The sequence below is a fragment of the Odontesthes bonariensis genome, chromosome 5 (assembly GCF_027942865.1).
Source record: "Odontesthes bonariensis isolate fOdoBon6 chromosome 5, fOdoBon6.hap1, whole genome shotgun sequence".
NCBI classification, from domain to species: Eukaryota; Metazoa; Chordata; class Actinopteri; order Atheriniformes; family Atherinopsidae; genus Odontesthes; species Odontesthes bonariensis.
In genome coordinates, this window is record NC_134510.1 from 27,907,808 (window position 1) to 27,922,534 (window position 14,727).

Genomic DNA, 14,727 nt, shown 5'->3' on the forward strand with positions numbered 1-14,727 from the left:
ACTTGTAACTTATGCTGGTTGTAACAAAGCTTCTAGGCCTCGCTACTGCTGCCATGGATTACTAGCCCATGGCAGCACCTTTGGGGTCTTTGCCTCCTGTCAGCTGTCTTTCCAATCTGTCACATGGTCTTTCCCTTGTTGTCAGCTGCCCTATTCACAACAGTCACTAGCTAGGCTAGATTTGGATTTAAGGTAAACACAAGAAACTTGTGCTGAAGAAAAAAAAAACAGATATCAATGCTGCGTACAGCAGTGGCACTTTAAAATGTAATAACTCATTTCGTGAATACACTGGTTTTCAAAAGTCTGTATGTAATGAATGTTTTTCTACAGGCATGTAACTGAGCCTTTTGTTCTGTGCTGTCATTGTAAAATATTTGAGTCAAAGCCTGTTGGAAAACTAAGACAGAGACATAACCAATTTAAGAAACAAATGTGAGTTTAGGTTTAAGATGTTATTTATTTGTATGGAAAATGCCTGCACATTATTCACAATTCATCAACAACATTGGAGTTGGAATAATAGCAAAAAATGTAGCAGAGCAAGATTGTGGTGAAGGGATCAGGCTTAGTTGCTGGCCATGGTGCTCTCCAGCCACTCGTTGAAGATGCAGACCTAAAAAGTGAAGAAGACTAATGTTAGAAAAGATAATCAATGTGTCATTGCAGTTCAGACAGACAGAATTGAGCTCAGCTTGACACAGAGCCTTCTTTAGACATTTTTCCTCTTCAAAAGTTACCTTGGCGTAGACTCCAGGGTGGTCCCTCTCAGCACATCCATAGCCCCAAGACACAACACCCTGCAGCTCACCGTTGCACACAACGGGGCCACCAGAGTCACCCTGACAACAGAGAGTGAAGTGAGTATTAAATGACAACATAGCTGATGTGTGTGTTTTCTATATGCTGATTTCTGCATGAACACATTCAAATACCTGGCAAGAGTCCTTGCCTCCCTCCAGATATCCAGCGCAGAACATGGCATCAGTGATCATGCCAGGGTAGGAGTTCTTGCAGTCACGATCAGACAGAATGGGAATATTCAGGCACTGCAGCTTGTCACCGTTAGCACCTGGGGAATAAGAGTAGATTTAAAGAAAATTTTAAAGATGCATTTGTAAAAAAGAAATAAACATGAGAGTAGTGCATGAATCATAACTCACTGGAGCTCATGGTGTTGCCCCAGCCAGCAACTCTGCACATGGTGCCAGCGGGAGCACATCTGGAGGGCAGAGCCACGGGCTGCACGTTCTGGTTGAGGGTGGCGGGCTTGCTCAGCTTGATCAGCATGACGTCATTGTCAATGTTGTAGGAGCTGTATCTGGGATGGCGGATGACTTTGGAGGAGCTGATAAACTGCTCAGTTCCCTCGTTGACCCGGATGTGGTGCTCGCCCAGACGCACCTCAATGCGGCTGAAACAATTCAAAGTGTCAACATAGAGACACACAAAAATATCCAACAAAATCTAATCAAAGCAAATCCAAGCTGCAGTTTTGGATGAACGAGGAAAACTTTATGCTTACGACTGGTAGCAGTGAGCAGCAGACACAACCCAGTTCGCATTGACCAGGGAGCCACCACAGAAGTGGTATCCAACGTTCAGAGACACCGCATGGGGCTCAGTATGGGGCTGGCACTCAAACCCTCCGACGATCTTGTCGTCGTCAATGGCAACTGAAAACACAGGTCAGTAATTTGTTAATCTTTTTTTGACTGAAAGACTGAAACATAGCTTATAAAGTGCATTTGAGTTGGTGCCACAATGTAATTTTGAAATTTTGAATCTATGCTGGATAAAGTCGTCACATTGAATAAAACCTGATACTCACAGGCAGCTCCGATGAGCAGAACGAAGACCAGAGACCTCATGGTTGCTGAATGATCCTGTTGATGAGAGGACTTCATATCCAGCCCTCGTAAATATAGTAAGGTAGCTCTCTGTTTGCCAAGCGAAAACACCTCCCACTGTTATCTTTGACCAATCAGCATCCTGGATAAAATGTCCTGGATGCTGGAAAGACAAATATTTCTTGGGCTGAGTGTTGATCTGTAGAAGCATGTGAAATTATATACAAACTATATATAAACTTCTAGAAGTAGATTAAATGTATGTGTAAAAATAGAATAGTAATGTACATGCACTGTAACAATTATGTGCATTTCTGTAAAGTAACAATTCATATTACATCTACTTATTGATCTCTAATTACATACTGACTGTATATATTGTGTATATTTATCTTTTTTCTTGGCATTCTTGCATTAGTTGACATAAAACTGAGAGAACAATTGTAGCAATGTCTTTTATATGGAACAACACATCAGGAACAAAATGTAAAACTTACAGTATTCATCAACCTTGACATGTAGCTCAGCAGATGGCACGTTTCACAATCAGAAGTGCTGAGTCTAACTACCCAACCCACGTGTTCATACTGTAGATCAGCTACTGGGTGTGTTGATTCAGCAATTAGAAAAGAATATTCAAAAATTATATTTTACTTTATTTAAAATCTGCCCTCAGGACGTAATTTTCATCAAGTAAAATTCGGGCAAGCTTAACATTCCCAGTGTGAAAAGTGATATTGAAGTGATTTTGCATGGCAGTGATCAGATAAATCCCTTTTGTTCTCAATACCCCACCATTTTTGCACAGTCTACAAACTCCGGAAGTTTTGAGGTATGTTAAAACTGTGTGTGCATGTGGTATTTTACTACAGTAATTCAAATCAACCTCTTCTTTCCCCTGAAGCCCTCTAGTCTGGCTCCATTTTTTTTCTAATAAAACCAACACTTTTTCCAAGGATTCCAAGCATATCACATTCGGACTACTAAGATTAACCCAGCAGGACCTAAATCTTTGTCTAACAAATGATTCTATAACCTGATCAACTTTCATAAAACATAAAACTGTCCACCAAAAACTTTTATTTTGAAACTTTTGAAGAAACAAGAAACATAAAATTTACAAAATTTAAGGACATTTTTTTTAATTTCTGAATTTGCCCTTATTTTTAATCATTACTCTTTAAATACAATGTAATTGGACATTGGTCTTGGAAAGTATCTCACTTCATGCTTGAGACATAAATGCAGAAATACAGTGAATTAGGTCATGAAGACGTTTAATCCATCACAAAGCTGACATACATAATATTTATAAATCATTATTATTGATATTGAGTGAAGGCATATGAGGTTGGAACAGAACAGTATAAGGAGTTTACAAGCAGTAACGACAAGCAGCCATAAAATCAGCCATACCAGGAGTCAAAGTGGCATTTTAGTATGGTGACATGCAGCAGAACACGATTCAAACTGTAGTTTTTACCACTTAAGTAAAACATGTTTCTCTATAGCTACTTATATATATATATATATATATATATATATATATATATATATATATATATATATATATACACATATGTATATTTTACAGAAAGAAGCTTCATCCTTCACATGTGAATCCTGTTTTCAGGTAATAGTTACTGAGAAGCAAACAGGTGTGAGATACTGTGTTCAAACACATCTAAATATAGAGGTGATGTATCCCAATGCAATCTGACCAAAAAGAACACAACGTTTAACAAATAAGTACTAAATCCAAGTCTTAGATCAAATAAAGGTGACCACTCTATGATCATAAAAAGTGATTGAAAGAATATGAGCATATATACAGCATATATATGAGTTTTCTAATAGGTTTTTAAAATGCTAATATTAATAAATTTACTACAGGCACTGAATGGACGGTAGCAAGATAGCAGGAATAGAAGATGCATTACCAATGCATTAATCATTTAAAAAATTAACTGGTCTTGCTATCTCTGAAATATTCAAATCAAATCACATCAAATCAAATTTATTTATATAGCACATTTCATGTACAAACAATTCAAAGTGATTTACATAAAATAAAAGCATTGCAGCAGGGAGTGAAAGAAGCATTAAAATACATAAAAGAATATAAAGAGAAACAAATAAAATAATATAAATGAATTTAAAAAGAAGCAACAGTCAAGATAAGTTAAAAGATACCGTGCAGATTTCATGCATAGACACATGAGAAAAGAAATGTCTTTAACCTGAATTTAAAAATGTCTACATTTGGTGAAAGTTTAATCTCAACTGGCAGTTTGTTCCACTTGTTTGCAGCTAAATGCTGCTTCTCCCTGTTTAGTCTGGACTCTGGACTGGACCAGCTGACCTGAGTCCTTGAATCTAAGAGCTCTGCTGGTTTTATATATATCACAGATGTATTTTGGGCCTAAACCGTTCTGGGATTTGTTAACCTTCAGCAGACTTTTAAAATCTATTCTGTGACTGACTGGAAAAGTAAAGATTTTAAAGCTGCTGTGATGTGTTCTGTTCTCTTAGTCCGAGTTAAAACTCTAGCAGCCGCTGCTGAAAGTCAGATCTGAGTCTATCAACACTCTGAGGTTACGAACTTGGTCAGTGATTGTAAGGTCCCGAGTCTCAAGATATTTACCAACGCTGACCCTCTTCTCTTTGCTACCAAACAGAATGATCTCAGTTTTGTCTTCATTTAATTGCAGAAAATTCTCTCTCATCCAGGTGTTTACTTCCTCCAGACACTGACACAGTACGTCTGCTGGGCTGCAGTCGTCCGGTGACAGAGACACATAAAGTTGTGTATTGTCTGTATAACTGTGATAATTGATGTCCCTCGTCCTGCTGGGAGACTTCAATGCTCACGTGGGCAATGACAGTGAGACCTGGAGGGGCGTGATTGGGAGGAACGGCCCCCCCCGATCTGAATCAGAGTGGTGTTTTGTTGTTGGACTTCTGTGCTCGTCACGGACTGTCCATAACGAACACCATGTTCAGGCATAAGGGTGTCCATATGTGCACTTGGCACCAGGACACCCTAGGCCGCAGCTCGATGATCGACTTTGTGGTTGTATCGTCGGACTTGCGGCCGTTTGTCCTGGACACTCGGGTGAAGAGAGGGGCGGAGCTGTCAACTGATCACCACCTGGTGGTGAGTTAGCTCCGCTGGTGGGGGAGGAAGCCGGTCAGACCTGGCAGGCCCAAACGTATTGTGAGGGTCTGTTGGGAACGGCTGGCGGAATCCCCTGTAAGGAGAAGTTTCAACTCCCACCTCCGGCAGAGCTTCAACCATGTCCCGAGGGAGGTGGGGGACATTGAGCCCGAATGGGCCATGTTCCGTGCCTCCATTGTTGAGGCGGCCGACCGGAGCTGTGGCCGTAAGGTGGTCGGTGCCTGTCGTGGCGGCAATCCCCGAACCCGCTGGTGGACACCAGTGGTGAGGGAAGCCGTCAAGCTGAAGAAGGAGTCCTATCGGGCCTTTTTGGCCAGTGGGACTCTGGAAGCAGCTGATGGGTACCGACAGGCCAAGCGGAACGCAGCCTCGGCGGTTGCTGAGGCAAAAACTCGGGCTTGGGAGGAGTTCGGGGAGGCCATGGAGAACGACTTCCGGACGGCCTCGAGGAGATTCTGGTCCACCATCCGGCGGCTCAGGGGGGGGGAGCGGTGCACCGTCAACACCGTGTATGGTGAGGGCGGGGCTCTGCTGACTTCTACTAGGGACGTCGTGAGTCGGTGGGGGGAATACTTCGAGGGCCTCCTCAATCCTATCGACACACCTTCCGATGAGGAAGCAGAGTTGGGGAGCTCGGACGTGGGACCTCCCATCTCTGGGGGTGAGGTCGCCGAGGTGGTCAAAAAACTCCTCGGTGGCAAGGCCTCGGGGGTGGATGAGGTCCGTCCTGAGTTCCTCAAGGCTCTGGATGTTGTGGGGCTGTCTTGGTTGACACGCCTCTGCAGCATCGCGTGGACATCGGGGGCAGTGCCTCTGGACTGGCAGATTGGGGTGGTGGTCCCCCTCTTTAAAGGGGGGACCGGAGGGTGTGTTCCAACTATTGGGGGATCACACTCCTCAGCCTCCCTGGTAAGGTCTATTCGGGGGTACTGGAGAGGAGGATCCGACGGATAGTCGAATCTTGGATTCAGGAGGTGCAGTGTGGTTTTCGTCCTGGCCGTGGAACAGTGGACCAGCTCCGTAGGATCCTGGAGGGTGCATGGGAGTTCGCCCAACCGGTCTACATGTGTTTTGTGGACTTGGAGAAGGCGTTCGACCGTGTCCCTCGGGGACTCTTGTGGGGGGTGCTCCGGGAGTATGGAGTGCCGGACTCCTTGATACAGGCTGTTCGGTCCCTGTATGACCGGTGTCAGAGTTTGGTCCGCATTGCCAGCAGTAAGTCGGACATGTTTCCTGTGAGGGTTGGACTCCGTCAGGGCTGCCCTCGGGTTTCTGCTTTTTGCGGACGATTTGGTTCTGTTGGCGTCCTCAGGCCGTGACCTTCAGCTCTCACTGGAGCGGTTCGCAGCCGAGTGTGAAGCGGCTGGGATGAGAATCAACACCTCCAAATCCGAGACCATGGTCCTCGGCCGGAAAAGGGTGGAATGCCCTCTCCGGGTCGGGAATGAGATCCTTCCCCAAGTGGAGGAGTTCAAGTATCTCGGGGTCTTGTTCACGAGTGAGGGACGAATGGAGCAGGAGATTGACAGACGGATCGGTGCGGCGTCTGCAGTGATGCGGGCTCTGCACCGGCCCGTCGTGGTGAAGAAGGAGCTGAGCCAGAAGGCGAAGCTCTCGATTTACCGGTCAATCTATGTTCCTATCCTCATCTATGGTCACGAGCTGTGGGTAGTGACCGAAAGAACGAGATCGCGAATACAAGCGGCCGAAATGAGTTTCCTCCGCAGGGTGTCTGGGCTCTCCCTTAGAGATAGGGTGAGAAGCTCGGTCATCCGGGAGGGGCTCGGAGTAGAACCGCTGCTCCTCCGCATCGAGAGGAGTCAGATGAGGTGGCTCGGGCATCTAGTGAGAATGCCTCCTGGACGCCTCCCCGGTGAGGTGTTCCGGGCCCGTCCCACTGGGAGGAGGCCCCGGGGAAGACCCAGGACACGTTGGAGAGACTATGTCTCTCGGCTGGCCTGGGAACGCCTCGGGGTCCCCCCAGAAGAGCTGGAGGAAGTGGCCGGGGACAGGGACGTCTGGGTCACTTTGCTCAAGCTGCTGCCCCAGCGACCCGATCCCCGGACCAGCGGAAGATGATGGATGGATGGAAAATTCTCTCTCATCCAGGTGTTTACTTCCTCCAGACACTGACACAGTACTTCTGCTGGGCTGCAGTCGTCCGGTGACAGAGACACATAAAGTTGTGTATTGTCTGTATAACTGTGATAATTGATGTTAAAATTCTGCAATATCGGACCCAAAGGGAGCATATACAAGTTAAACAGAAGAGGTCCAAGAATTGACACCTGGGGGACTCCACAAGTCATGGCCACTCACTCAGATTCATAGCTGCCAAATGTAACAAAATAACTCCGGCCTTCTAAGTAGGACCTGAACCAGTTAAGGACCGCTCCAGAAAGTCCAACCCAGTTTTCCAGCCTGTGCAACAGGATTCTGTGATCTACAGTATCAAACGCAGCGCTGAGGTCCAACAGAACCAGGACTGAAACATTACCAGAATCAGTATTCAACCTAATGTCGTTTAACACTTTGACCAGAGCTGTTTCAGTGCTGTGATGACGTCTGAAGCCTCATTGAAAGTTATCAAGACTTTCACTTTCATTCAGAAAGCCGTTGAGCTGGTTAAATACAACTTTCTCAATAATCTTGGATATAAAAGAGAGATTAGAGACAGGTCTATAGTTGTTCATCATAGAGGCGTCTAGAGTTCTCTTCTTTAGGAGTGGCTTAAAGATGAACTGAAACGAATGTTCATCTATCATTCAAATGAAATTTTTGTCTTTTTCTAAAACCATCAATCCAACTTGAACTAAATTTTCCGGGCATAACTTGTTAAAACGGCCATTTAAAAGTGTGAATTATGTGGCCTTTGGTGCGAAATTGGCCACATGACCGTGACGTCATAGGGTTGACTCCCTTATTTGCTAGTATGGCTGGCTGTGAAAACAACATACATTTGATGGACTTATATCTCATAAAGGAAACAAAATTCTAATACAAACATCAGCAGGTCGAAAGAACACACCTCTAACATTATGTGGAAAAACTTTCGTTGAATTTAAGCCACACAAATCGATTTAATATCTATATTGTAGAGGCTCTCTGCATCTCCCGTATGGGTAATGGAAATGAAAGTTACCATTTTCGGCACAGGATCGGCGGGCACAAAACAGCCATCGCTCCTACTACACGCTGATTATTATTAAGATGCTATCAATCAAATGACACAATAGTGTATGTTTGCTGTGGTAAACTGGAAAAGATTTGAACATGCCGGTTTCGCAGATATGGCATTCTGCTGCGCTGTCTTTGACACGTTGAAACCTAACGAAGGGGCACTTTGAAATCCAGCCACTTAAAAAAAACGTATGTGATAATAACATGGTTTTAATGTAAGCTTAATAAACAATGGCGTGGATTAACGGGTCGGAGATCCTCCAGTGCGCGGCCCCATCTGCGGATCCTCACGGGTCGGCGGCAGGGAGGTGGGCACCCGGCCTTGGCACGACTGACAGCAGCCATCGGTAGGACTGATCCACGGAGCCTCGGATGTGTAGCCGGCGCAATCACCGGAGAGACCAGCCAGCAGATGGCGAGCGTTGTTGGTGGAGGGCAAAGCCAGGTGGGCTTTCAGCCGGCATATTACTCCACCTCTCTTTCCACGTCTTCTGCGACGGCTGTTGCGTGGCAACCGACCAGGTAGATGCCATAGGTAAGAGGGTACAGACGCCAAAACAGGTGGCGGTGGCTTTGTCTGATCGTTGACGGGATCGATATTATGTCCACAGAATCTCTGATTTTCAAGAGACTCAGGCGATCATGCATCAGTAGCGATGAAAACGATAAAAACATGACAAAACACAAAAAAAAGCTAGCAGAGGTAGACGGCCAGCCACTCACAACGTCGCCAAATTATAGCTGGATATGTGTGTAGACCGAAGAGCAGAGCGAGCAGTCCCCTGCTTCCGAGCAGCAAACACCGTAACAGGTGCAGCTATCGGCAGGCGGCAGCAGGCCATGATACGATCCACCGTGCTCTTGTCTTTGCCTTCTCCTTGTCAGCCTCAGTTCCAGTATTTTTTAGTTTGGGAAACATGTGCAGAGAGATGCCTTCAGTGAAGCTGTTATTTTTGCAACTAACACCATTTGGCCCTCCAGCAACACAATATTTTCCACCGTGCTTTGATGTCTTAGCCATAGATGCGGCCATTACAGTTAGACTACCAGAACTTCTGTGTCAACCCTATGATGTCACGCATAAAAAAATGAATTCGCACAAAAAGACAAAATGTGGCTCCTTTTGAGCCCGTTTTAACATGACTTCCCGGATAAATTATTCTCCAGACAATATCTCATTTTAATCGCAAGGCTTGGAACCTTTAGAATCAGCAGCAAAAACTGTGAAATTCCAACAATTAAAATTCGTTTCATAAGTCCTTTAATGGCAGCTGTCTTTGTTGACTTGGGAAAAATGCCTGATGCCAGTGAGCTGTTAACTATTTGTAGGAGATCACTTTCTACTGAGGTATTAAGAAGAGATTGTTTGCCAGTAATGAAAAGATAAAAAATAATTTATACAAGAGCCAAAATAAAACACATTAATGCTTTCCCATGCAGTTTTCCAAATTTGGTGGAAAAAACATCCATATCTTATCTTACAAATAATTCTCGTGCCTCCAACACCTTGATTGGTTTGATTGGTCCTTGGCCGACCAATAAGGACTCTCAGAAAGTAAGGGCAGCTCTGTCTGTGGGTATAAATTAGGGCTGCAGATGAAGTCCTCTCATCAACAGGATCATTCAGCAATCATGAGGTCTCTGATTTTCGTTCTGCTCATCGGAGCTGCCTGTGAGTGTCAGGTTTTATTCAATGTGACGACTTTATCCAGCATAATTTCAAAATTACAGTGTGGAACGAATATTTAGATGCTACTCAAATTAACTTTAAAAGCTATGTTTCAGCCTTGCTCTTAAAGTGTAAAGGAAAAAAGATTAACAAATTACTGACCTGTGTTTTCAGTTGCCATTGACGACGACAAGATCGTCGGAGGGTTTGAGTGCCAGCCCCATACTGAGCCACATACGGTGTCTCTGAACGTTGGATACCACTTCTGTGGTGGCTCCCTGGTCAATGCGAACTGGGTTGTGTCTGCTGCTCACTGCTACCAGTCGTAAGCATAAAGTTTTCCTCGTTCATCCAAAACTGCAGCTTGGATTTGCTTTGATTAGATTTTGTTGGATATTTTTGTGTGTCTCTATGTTGACACTTTGAATTGTTTCAGCCGCATTGAGGTGCGTCTGGGCGAGCACCACATCCGGGTCAACGAGGGAACTGAGCAGTTTATCAGCTCCTCCAAAGTCATCCGCCATCCCAGATACAGCTCCTACAACATTGACAATGACGTCATGCTGATCAAGCTGAGCAAGCCCGCCACCCTCAACCAGAACGTGCAGCCCGTGGCTCTGCCCTCCAGATGTGCTCCCGCTGGCACCATGTGCAGAGTTGCTGGCTGGGGCAACACCATGAGCTCCAGTGAGTTATGATTCATGCACTACTCTCATGTTTATTTCTTTTTTACAAATGCATCTTTAAAATTTTCTTTAAATCTACTCTTATTCCCCAGGTGCTAACGGTGACAAGCTGCAGTGCCTGAATATTCCCATTCTGTCTGATCGTGACTGCAAGAACTCCTACCCTGGCATGATCACTGATGCCATGTTCTGCGCTGGATATCTGGAGGGAGGCAAGGACTCTTGCCAGGTATTTGAATGTGTTCCTGCAGAAATCAGCATATAGAAAACATACAAATCAGCTTTGTTGTCATTTAATACTCACTTCACTCTCTGTTGTCAGGGTGACTCTGGTGGCCCCGTTGTGTGCAACGGTGAGCTGCAGGGTGTTGTGTCTTGGGGCTATGGATGTGCTGAGAGGGACCACCCTGGAGTCTACGCCAAGGTAACTTTTGAAGAGGAAAAATGTCTAAAGAAGGCTCTGTGTCAAGCTGAGCTCAATTCTGTCTGTCTGAACTGCAATGACACATTGATTATCTTTTCTAACATTGGTCTTCTTCACTTTTTAGGTCTGCATCTTCAACGAGTGGCTGGAGAGCACCATGGCCAGCAACTAAGCCTGATCCCTTCACCACAATCTTGCTCTGCTACATTTTTTGCTATTATTCCAACTCCAATGTTGTCGATGAATTCTGAATAATGTGCAGGCATTTTCCTTACAAATAAATAACATCTTAACAATCTACACAATCTCCCTGGAGATTTGTCAACCCCAGCGTTTATGTTTATGTTTATGCATTTAGCAGAAGCTTTTATCCAAAGCGACTTACAAATGAAAAATGTAACATTACAGCTAACATCAAAGCCAACAATAACAATAACCCACATAGAAAGAAACCACTAGTGCGACTCTGTCAGAGGTGACAGGGGTGACAGTGTAGAGAAAGAGGGAGGTACAGAAAGATAAAGTGCATTAGAGGGGGTAGGGAAGTACAGGGTAAGTGCTAGGATAGGAGATATTCTCTGAAGAGCTGCTTGAGACATAAATGCACAAATACATTGAATCAGGTCTTGAAGATGTTTAATCCATCCAATTTCTATACCCTCTTAATCCGTTGGTCGGGTCGCATTTATAAATCATTATTATTGATATTGAGTGAAGGCATGTGAGGTTGGAACAGAACAGTATAAGGAGTGTATAAGCAGTAAGGACAAGCAGCAAAAATCAGTCATGCCAGGAGTCAATATGCCATTTTATCTGTGGGTCTGCATCTTCAACGACTGGCTGGGGGAGACCATGTCCAGCTGCTAAGTGATCCAATCAAAGTTGATCAGTCAAGCAGCTCAACATATTCAGCTGTTTATGTTCCATTTGACATATTGAACACAATGACAAATAAACCATTCAAAGCAGAGTACACACTTAAAGTAACACCCTTTTGTCAAACTTAATTAGTTAATTGGATGTGACAGGTGAACTCTAGTGACCCCTGATCATGTGTGTGTGTGTGTGTGTGTGTGTGGGGGGGGGTGTTAGGGGAGGAGTTATGGGGAGGAGTTTAGAGGAGAGTGGTGTTAGGGTTGGAGTTATGTCTAAATATTTATTGAGTGTATAAATGAAAGATTGTTTAATTACAGAATAGGGAAAGTTTAATTTTTAGGAGCAAAGCTGACAACATTTTAAGTATCCTATGAGTCGGGACTATGAGTTACGAAAAAATAGCTGTTTGGCAGCTTTGCAGACTCTCATATAATATAATAAAGTAATTAGGTCATGTATAACCCGTGACTTTGAGATGATAGAAGGGTGGATGGGTTTAAGAACAATAGTTGATTGGTAACATCGCTGATCCTCACCCCCTTAAAGGTTTGTTATTTTCAGAATAGAAAGAAAAAAAATGACCCGAGGGTAATAAGGATATCCTATGGGTTATGCACCACTCTCCTCTAATCAACTAACTAATCAAGTTAGTATATTAGGAGGGGGCTGCAGCTATGGGTGTTGGGGGAAATAACTAAATGATGAGTGTATAAATGAATGAATGGTTCATTTCAGAATAGAAAAAGGTTTGTTTAGGGTATAATTTGCCAGCATTTGCCAACTTCAGAGATTTTCTACCAGTAATGTGACGCAGTGTTACTGATCTGGTAAAAAGTCTGGGGAAACCTCTTCCGAGTTTGGGGTCGATTCATATAGTTAGGCATTACAACTCTGCATCTCTTGTTTTGTATGCATCACCATGAGTCATCCTGTTCAGGGATGGTACCATATCTTGTTCTTTGACCCTAAACTCAACATTTTACATATAGTGTTAATAATGTAAGAGGATACAAAGCTTAAAACGTGCAGAAATTAAACAGTGGTATGCTAATTAAATGTCATGTCAAGAGAACGAATGCATAAGTTCTTACGAGTGCTAGGATTTAAAAAATGATTTTCCTGTTGTTAAGATGCAACATCAATGTAGAACTTTAAATAAATCAAGAAGCTATCAGGAAGAGACATATATATATATTTATTTTATTTAATCTGTTTATTAGGACATTATCAGTAAACCCAAAATCAGTGTCACAGGAGAAGGAATTACTATATCCATTTCTTTTACATACATTCTAGAAGTAGAATATTAAATAGGCTATTTAGGAAAAATCCCGAATTCTGTAGCTCCCTCTAAAGCCTGTAATCGTGCTTGCAAAAATCGAGCGCTCCCGGCTGTTTTTAACCAATCACTTTAGGTTTATTATTATTGATCAAAATTGAAAAAAAAAAAAAAAAAAAAATAGATCTATTATCTGAACAGAACAGTCACCAACCATGCTGAGCGTGAGTCTGCCCCAGCTTGTGTGCGTGCACACTGGTGTGAACTCAGTGCACAACCTCGTCCACAGAGGGGGAGGGACCTGAAAGTTGTATCAGTTCCAATTTTCCAACTTTAGACTCAGAATTTTGAAAACCTGCCGACGGCAGCTTCAAATACGTAGCTGTCTTAAATAAACCAAGGTGGGGAAATGGGGTTAAAGAACCTGTTTAGCGCCTTCAGCTTAAGTTGATTTAACATTTACAAATCATTAGCTCATAAGTTCAAGAAAGTTGTTCATGTTCAAAATCTTTTACGAATCAAGCTTAAGAATAATATTAGCAGTGGTTTTAAGGTTACATTCATGTAAAATCTAAGAGCATAAAAGAGTTTGGTGGGCACAAAATTTACAATTTATAAGGTCTGTATGCAGACCTAAAGCATCGAGTTTTAATTTCAGCTTAATCAAATCTTTCGTGGCACTTAAACTGTCAGAAAAATAACACAAAACGGAGCTGAGGCAGTAACCAATATGTCTTAAACAGTTCAAGAAAGATGAGACTTTGATCATTTTTATTATATTTAATCCTGAGTCTCCAGGAGATCAGTACATTTTCTTTGCATACTCACTTGTTCGTGTGTTTACTCATCAAATCGAACAATTGTTCGTGTTTGAATCTTACCACAAAGCCATCTCAGTTGAGGTTATTGTGTTTTGATTTCAAATGAAGGATGGATTGAGCAAAGTCTGAAGTATTTAAGGCTAAATGAAGACAGGCCTTGTTTGCTGGTTAACAGCTTAACTACAATCAGACATTAAGTCAGATTCAGGTCCAATATATTTTGGAATGTTGCAATATTAACATTATTTTATCAGGAATATATGTGAACTGGTTTATTGAAGTTTTTAAGAGCAGACTCTAATGTTATCCTCTTTCACCTTTGACTTATCGCACTAAACATGTTTTATACAGTGGGGCATTATGCTTGTAAAAAACAGCAAAAAACAAACAAACAAAAAAAACTTTACAGTGGCTTCAGTGTGATTCACCAGAAAGTTGGCTTATTTTCTACAGTTCCTGGTTGTACAGTTGCACGCCTGAAAGGTTTTGTGGAAAGATAACTCTTGACTACATTTCTGTGTGTGCGCGCTGGAGTCTTTTGCTGCCATGAAAATTTAGTTCATATTTGAGTTAACAGCTCGCCAGTAACAGCAAATGCAGGATATGACTTGTACATCTAACTATCTGTTACACGTATCTAATATAACTGTTTAACTGGACATTCACGAGATCTCAGAATAAAAGATGGAATCAGACATTGGTAGTTCTCAGGGTGACCGCAGAGAACCTGACCCTGCTGGAAAAGGGACTTACCACTAGCTCCA

General features: G+C 43.1%; 2 protein-coding genes across 2 annotated transcripts; one reads left to right on the top strand and one right to left on the bottom strand.

The window, feature by feature from the left end:
* Window positions 1–534: 534 nt before the first annotated feature.
* On the bottom strand, window positions 535–1,875 carry LOC142380249 (trypsin-1-like). Its single transcript, XM_075465954.1, has 6 exons — window positions 1,832–1,875; window positions 1,526–1,676; window positions 1,164–1,414; window positions 936–1,072; window positions 741–842; window positions 535–616 (listed from the first exon to the last, which is right to left on the bottom strand). Exons 1-6 carry the CDS (start codon window positions 1,869–1,871, stop codon window positions 569–571), a joined length of 729 nt encoding a protein of 242 aa, XP_075322069.1. The 5' UTR covers window positions 1,872–1,875; the 3' UTR covers window positions 535–568.
* A 7,965-nt stretch (window positions 1,876–9,840) lies between these two features.
* Window positions 9,841–11,193, top strand: LOC142380251 (trypsin-2-like). Its single transcript, XM_075465957.1, has 6 exons — window positions 9,841–9,880; window positions 10,052–10,202; window positions 10,314–10,564; window positions 10,656–10,792; window positions 10,886–10,987; window positions 11,112–11,193. Exons 1-6 carry the CDS (start codon window positions 9,841–9,843, stop codon window positions 11,157–11,159), a joined length of 729 nt encoding a protein of 242 aa, XP_075322072.1. The 3' UTR covers window positions 11,160–11,193.
* The last annotated feature ends 3,534 nt before the right edge of the window (window positions 11,194–14,727 follow it).

Excerpts from the sequence above, each read along its gene's own strand:
- LOC142380249 (XM_075465954.1), bottom strand. The coding sequence starts at position 1,871 with ATGAGGTCTCTGGTCTTCGTTCTGCTCATCGGAGCTGCCT. Across the intron at positions 1,415-1,525 it reads GCTGCTCACTGCTACCAGTC|CCGCATTGAGGTGCGTCTGG; the intron begins GTAAGCATAAAG and ends GAATTGTTTCAG. Across the intron at positions 1,073-1,163 it reads GGGCAACACCATGAGCTCCA|GTGCTAACGGTGACAAGCTG; the intron begins GTGAGTTATGAT and ends CTTATTCCCCAG.
- LOC142380251 (XM_075465957.1), top strand. The coding sequence starts at position 9,841 with ATGAGGTCTCTGATTTTCGTTCTGCTCATCGGAGCTGCCT. Across the intron at positions 9,881-10,051 it reads TCTGCTCATCGGAGCTGCCT|TTGCCATTGACGACGACAAG; the intron begins GTGAGTGTCAGG and ends CTGTGTTTTCAG. Across the intron at positions 10,203-10,313 it reads GCTGCTCACTGCTACCAGTC|CCGCATTGAGGTGCGTCTGG; the intron begins GTAAGCATAAAG and ends GAATTGTTTCAG.